Genomic DNA, 6,664 nt, shown 5'->3' with positions numbered 1-6,664 from the left:
TTCTGTGGTAAAAATTCAATTTGTCAATCAGTTTTTGTCCCTAAGTTTTACCAAGTTTCCTTCTCCCACTGTGAATGTTCCTTTGTGTTTTATGTCCAAGTCCAATTTTTCTGAGTCAGTTTTTCCCAGGTGTAAATTTTGGCAAGAATACCTTATCCTTCCTTCAAATTTTAGTTACTTACAAAATTTACAATGTGCAATTTAAGCCACTGTTTTTTCAGATTTCGTAGTATTTTGATCAAGTCTAATTTTCTCTGACTCAATCCTTAATAGTCTTCAGAATAGCTAATTAGATGGATTTTTTTTTAAAAAATCTCTAACATATTGCTGTGTGGCTCTAGCCACTTTTAGTTTTATTCTATTTTGGTTATTTCTAACAGTTTACAGACTTGGTTTTCTCATTTATAAAATGGGGGTGATCATAATAAAGTGCCCCTCTCGTGAGATCATTGCGAAGAATAAGTAGGCTAATGCATGTAATCACTGAGCACAGCGCCTAGCACAGAATAATAAATTATTCAAGTTCAAATTCCTAACACAAATGGCCCTTTATGATCTACGCCTCCCTCCCCCATCATCTCTCCACACCCATCTCCCTCAGGTCTACATTGTGCTGCTTTATTCCTATATGCCTTACGCAGACTGGTCCTTCCAGCGAGAATTTCTCCCTTATTCCTCCATCCCTCCCCCACTCAGACTTCGCTCCAGCTAATTCCTATTTTTCCTTCAAAATGCAACTCAGCTCTTATTTCCTCTATAAAGCCTTCTTGGGTTGCCGATTTGCCCCTCTCCGCTTCCATCCCATCCTGAGGACGTTGCCAGTGTCTTTTTTGCAATCTAATAAATGCCCAGTAAAGTTTAGTTGAATAAATAAGTGTGTGCAAACATTCCTTCTCTACTGAAAAGTCTTCATAGTATGCCAATGTCCCTGCCTTTTTGTTGCCTTCTTTCCCAATCACTTCCTGAGTATTCCCATCTCCCAAGTGAAATTCATTCCATTCCACACTCTTCAGACTGTTACTATGTCCCAAAGAATGGAGGTGGAGGGAGAAAATATACCCTTTTAAGACTAAAAGCCCATACAAAAACAGAGAAATGTTCACATTCAGTAATCACTCTGCATAAAACCTTTTAGGCTTCCCCTAACCCAACCCTTGATATGAAATCTCAAAGCCTCACCATAGCAGGACAAGTCCTATGTGCCCTGGCCTTCGTCCATCTCTCCAGCCCTGTGTCATGTCACTTGCACCCTTGCTCTCAGCAACTTGGCCAGACAGACTTCTCCATCCTCAGCTATACCAAACTCCCTTACTACCTTGGAATCTTTGCCCACATTGTTCCCTCTTCTGGAAATCCTATCCCAACCTCCTGGGATGACACTTATTCTTAAATGTGATGACACTTATTTTTAAATGTGACTCGGGCGAGGCTAGACCATTCTGTTATACAAGCCCACTGATTCTACTAGACTGGCACTTACCAGTAAACTTCAGAGAACCTAGATCTTTAGCCCAGGAAAAAGCATTCTGACCTTTACCTGTCATTTCATCTCTCTCCAAGTCTCAATTTTCCCACTTATTAAATAGAGATGTAATACTCATCAAACCTACAAAACTGTGTGTCATGCGGGTGACCCTGCTCGCTGCGCCATTTTTCGTGCAGGGCGGCCTGCGGGTTCTCTGCTCCCGCTCCCCACATAAGAACGCAGGATATGGTGAGGCCAAAAAGGAACACCTACAGAGCCATAGGTAGGGGAGTCATACCACTATGGTCTCACTGGAGGCTGGGTTCACCGGATGTGCGACCTGCTGTCCGTTTTTCTGCCAACCTACCGACGACTCTCCTCCACTCTCCTCGACTCTGCGACTCTGCTCTCCTCGGCTCTCCTCCGTAGCCACAGCAGTTATATTAGCGGCTAATTGGCTAACTGGCCACAGCCGACGGACATCTACTACCCGAGCCAGCACCCCTCCACGTGAGGCTGAGAGCCTGTAAACTACGTTCTGGGGCTCTGTCCCCACACGTGTTATGAAGATAACCAATATGAATGAAAGAGGTTTATAAATGGGAATCATACAATCTCCAAGGCTGTAAAAATTGCAAAATACCTTTTCGAAGGTAATTTTTCACAATATCAAGAGCCATCAAACTGTTCATACTCATTGATCGAGGCATCCCACACCCGGAATTTATTCTGTAAGAGTGGTTTCCACCCTTTTCCTATCAATCTATCCAGAATGCTCCCACGGATGACACATTCCATTCCTAGATTATAGGCTGAAGCCTATTTGAGCTAGGATGTGGATTATGTACAATTCCCATTTCTTGCCACTCAAGAAGACACATCCCAGTGAAAAATGTTATTCTGAGAATCATTTGAATTAAGTAAATAATTCAACAACTGTAGCATATCACTTATTGATAAGTTGTTTGCAAGTTCTGCAACCCATCAAGGCACAGCAGTGTCTGGGCATTTAAGTTGAGAACTGTCATCCTTATGAAATAACTCAAAAGAGTGAAAAAATGCATATACATATGAGTTGGGCAATAATCATGGTAATAATATCAGCTCTTTCATATCCATTCCCTCATTGCCTCCTCACAAAGGTCCTGCATGGTAGATGAAGGGATTTATACTTCTGGTCTCCAGGTGGAGCCACGGTTTTATACCCATGCAAAATAAGTTGAGCGCCAATAGATAGAGCACTGCTTGGGGGTCATACATCCTGAATCACTAATATTTTCTGACTGTGATTCCTTGGGCATGTCATTCAATTCCCTGAGTCTCCTTTTACTCAAACTGAATCCAGGGTTGTTGAGTAGTTCCATTGGGGTACTAGACGTGAATGCACTTTGAGATGTAAACATCATGCAAAGATGACATGTCTTAGTGTGCTGGCTCTGTCCCTGAGCCAGGACCAATTAATAACATTTCAGGTCCAAATAGTGGCCTTCCCCTTATCCACTCATGTCAAGTAACATTCTAGGATTTCTAGTAGGCCTTTATATTGGCATACCTAACACAAGGATAAAACACGATCGTAACATGGCAAAATAAATATTTATTAGCAATTATAAAAGCATTTATTCAATGGCATTAAAATGTTCTTACTCTATTTATGACTTCTTTCATGAACATAAAGTTTCACATACATACAACACTAACAACAAGTATGCAAATTAGAATTTACAAGGATCAGGCACATTCGATAAGAACAAGGTGACAACTCTGTGTTTGGGACCAAGATCACAGTAAAAACATGTAAATCAATGCAGAAATCAAGTATGGCTTACAGGCCGGGGTTACAGGCCATCTGCCTGGGCCCCGCTCAGAGCAACAGGACACAGCTGACCAGGCCTTGAGGAAGAAAAGGACCGTCAGTAACACTGGGCTCTACGAGGCAGGGGCCTTCTAAGAGCTTAAAGACTTCACAGTACAACCTCAGACACCTTCTCCCACATCTCAGGGAGGAAGGTAAGCACCATTTTTATTCTAAACAGATACATCACATAGTGTCTAGAAAACTGGATTCTTCCAGGGGCAGAGTTTAGCTAAAGGAAAATTTCCAGCCAAAACCATTACCTGAGCATGGGAGAGTCCATCCCTGGAAAAAGCCTTCCCCTTAAATTACTGAAATGTCAATCATGGAACCCTGATACACCCATGGATTCAATGTGGCATGGTGTGTGTGTGGTTTTGTGTACATCTGTGTGCACACTTGCGTTTTAAACCTATCATACAGACCATAGGGAAAATACAGACTGCGAACAGGAATGATCCGAACAAAAAAGCCCCAGCCCTTTGACATATGCCAACCACAAAGGCAGACTCAAATGTACTGAACAACTGTGCTAAAAGATATATATCATATATGATGTATATATGATATATACATACCATATATATATCTGTGGTCCAGGAATCAGAACACTCTAGCTTTAACATCTCTAATATGACTTCCTGCATGACTTTGAATAAGTCCACTTTCCTTTCTGAGCTTCAGTCTCTAGGTGTGAAATAAGGGAACTGGTCCTTTTAAACTGACGCCCTTTGACTCATTGCTTCCCTTTGCCTTCATAAACCTACCTAAGCCAGACTGTCCAGGCTAAAAAGCCTCTGGGGGATGAACATCCAGTACAGAAAACGGTCCTGCCAACAAATTCCATCCAGAGGCACAGAATGCAGCTCTCCATACATGTGATAAGACAAAGATCCCATTGTTGATTTCTGTTTGCCTAACCTCCCAGCTTTTGTTCAAGCAGAAAATGGAAATGGCTTTATCCATCCATAGCTGACTCAAAGCAAATCTGGAATTCCCAGCTCCGTGTGTAGAGCATCGTCCCATAGATCCAAATGGCTGCCCTTCAAACCAGGACATGTATTGTGGATAGATGTAAGCAGGTAACTCCGGATACAGGATGCTGATCTCCAGGCTTAAAGAAACTTAAAGTTTATCTGACTGGGATCTTAAACACTATCTCTAATAAGTGCTTAACGAGCTTCTGTTTAACCATCTGAAATATCTGGAGCAATTGCTGGACTGAATTGAACCAAAATCTTTCACCCTGAAATTTCCGATCTTTGGCACTAGTTCTGTATATCTGGAACACATCTGCTCCGCCATGACAATCCCCCCACACAAAAAAAATCTTCCCTTTTCCAGAGGACATGCCTGGTCCCTATACCCCTGCTCATACCTCAGTTCGGTCTAAGCACTGCTGCTTAAAGCACTGGTTGGCTCGCAGCTGGCAGTGCAGGGGCTGCTACGGATAGTGCAGTTCTCAGGCTGTGTCCTTGACCCACCCGACTCTCCCTGCCCCAGCCCATCAAGGGCATGAAGGCCAAGTTTCTACCCACCCAGGTAAGCTGGTCCACAGAACAGTGCAAAGCAGAGAAACGGGCCCAGCACGACTGTTTGGCCAGCACATTTCATTTTGCCTCAAGTCAAATTAAGTAACCAATTGCCAAGTGTCTAAAGGCCAAATTTATTGTTGTGCTATTTAAAATTAAAATTCATGGTTAACATCTTCATGATTCTACCTTTAAAAAATCCCACACGAATCCTTTTACCAGATAACTGAGGCAGTGGCTTTTCTGGTTGTTTCGGCTCTAGTAATCTGGGACATTTCTTCCATCTCCACTTCACCTCTGCCCCTAGAACTGACTCTGTATAATTTCCGGGGGAGAAAAATCAGAGGCTGAGGATCTAAACATAAGCCCCACGTTTTGGCAAGTGTGCCTTTCTCATATACCTTTTTCTCTGCTTCCACATTCACAGTTAACAAAAATATTTAATACCAGAGCATTTCAGGTAGTTTGCTCAATTCCTGCAACGAGAAATACTGATATAAAATACTAACCTCTGAGATTTAAGACCATATAAATAGAGCAGCTGCTATTTCTGTTTCAGATGAAGCCACAGTCCTGGCTTGGAGACATGTACGATTGCAGGGCCAGTGTAAGGAAAAGGGCCAAGCTCTTTCACCCAGATTACAGCGATTTACACAGGCCCTGCTTGGCACGCCCCATGTGGACTTTTGTGTGTAAAGAAAAGCTTTTTGTCTTTGCTTTGGCCACCCTGAGGCCACGTTCATACTGCTAACATCCAGTCTCAAATCTTAAAATCTATTTTTCAAGTTTTAAAATCATGTGTTTCATCTGAAGCAATTTTCATTTAAAACTGAAATGTCTTTTCTCTATTGAAAATAAAACCCTGTGTTAATGACACTACTAAAAACGTCTCTCACTTTGAGACAGTTTGAGCCTTGGGTTGCCAAGGAACACTCATTCCAAGGGTAGTTTCCTGTTCCCTGAAGGTTCCGGAAGGGCATTTCTAGATCTCACTTTTCTCTTCCCCCAGGATATCGGACTTAGCCCAGTCCCCTGTACGAGCTGGGATGGGATCAAGAGTGCCCTAAATTCAGGAAATCCAGTCACAGTAAGGGAGACAGTGGAATGTGTGGGCTGGGGCTGAAGGTTATCAAGGAAGCGTTGGCAGGACGGAAGTCTGCTCCTCAGGCCCTGGCCCCTTCCCTACCACTCCTCTCCCAGCCAAGCTGACCTGCAGTGGGTAAACCCAGGACCTTCACCCAGGACTTCCTGGATCCCAGGCTCAGGACTGCTGGCCATAGGTTTACACAAACTCTTCCCGGGGTGTTTGCCACTCAGACAAACTAACAACTGCTTCTCAGTTCAGCCACTGCTCAGCATGAGGATGCTTTCTGCTTCAAGGCAGGCAGAGCCAGGCTCCACCAGTCTGCAAAGTCTTCTGCACGGAGTCCAGGACCTGTCCTGCAGCTTTGGGTGGCCCATGCTCACATGAGCTCTGGATTCTGCTTCTACACCGAAGTTTCCGGAAATTCATCTATTTCTTCAAATGCATTGAGGGTGGTTTTGCTGTTGCTCCTGGAAGAATCTTGGACTTTGCTGAAATCTACTTTAAAAAAAAAAACCACACACACACTATTTTTAAAATACAGCATTCTGCACTGTATGCTTCCCTATCTTGGTGCTCCACCTGTTTTGTGTTTTAGGTTTTTTTTTTACCACCTGATTTTTAGAAGTTATTTCAATGAGGATTATAGAACGTTAGCAATGGAAAGGACCTGAGAACCAATTTAATTCAATCCTCCTAATTTACAGATGGGGAAAATCAGGGCCCTC

At 43.1% G+C, this 6,664-nt stretch overlaps 1 protein-coding gene across 2 annotated transcripts in view; it reads right to left on the bottom strand.

The window, feature by feature from the left end:
• Positions 1 to 3,056: 3,056 nt before the first annotated feature.
• The window catches only part of TRPV3 (transient receptor potential cation channel subfamily V member 3), a 31,531-nt gene continuing 27,923 nt past the window's right edge, over positions 3,057 to 6,664 (bottom strand). The window contains exon 17 of one of the 2 annotated variants that reach the window (XM_074319560.2): positions 3,057 to 6,437. In XM_074319560.2, the coding sequence (XP_074175661.1) occupies positions 6,340 to 6,437 (98 nt within the window). In that variant the 3' untranslated portion in view covers positions 3,057 to 6,339. The remainder of the gene's footprint in view (positions 6,438 to 6,664) is intronic. The other variant, XM_074319561.2, reaches the window with a different exon arrangement.

The sequence above is a fragment of the Rhinolophus sinicus genome, chromosome 12 (genome assembly GCF_057876585.1).
Source record: "Rhinolophus sinicus isolate RSI-liver-muscle chromosome 12, RSI-T2T, whole genome shotgun sequence".
NCBI classification, from domain to species: domain Eukaryota; kingdom Metazoa; phylum Chordata; class Mammalia; order Chiroptera; family Rhinolophidae; genus Rhinolophus; species Rhinolophus sinicus.
The sequence above is the reverse complement of the archived record's forward strand: the minus strand, read 5'-3'. Positions and strand labels throughout refer to the sequence as shown.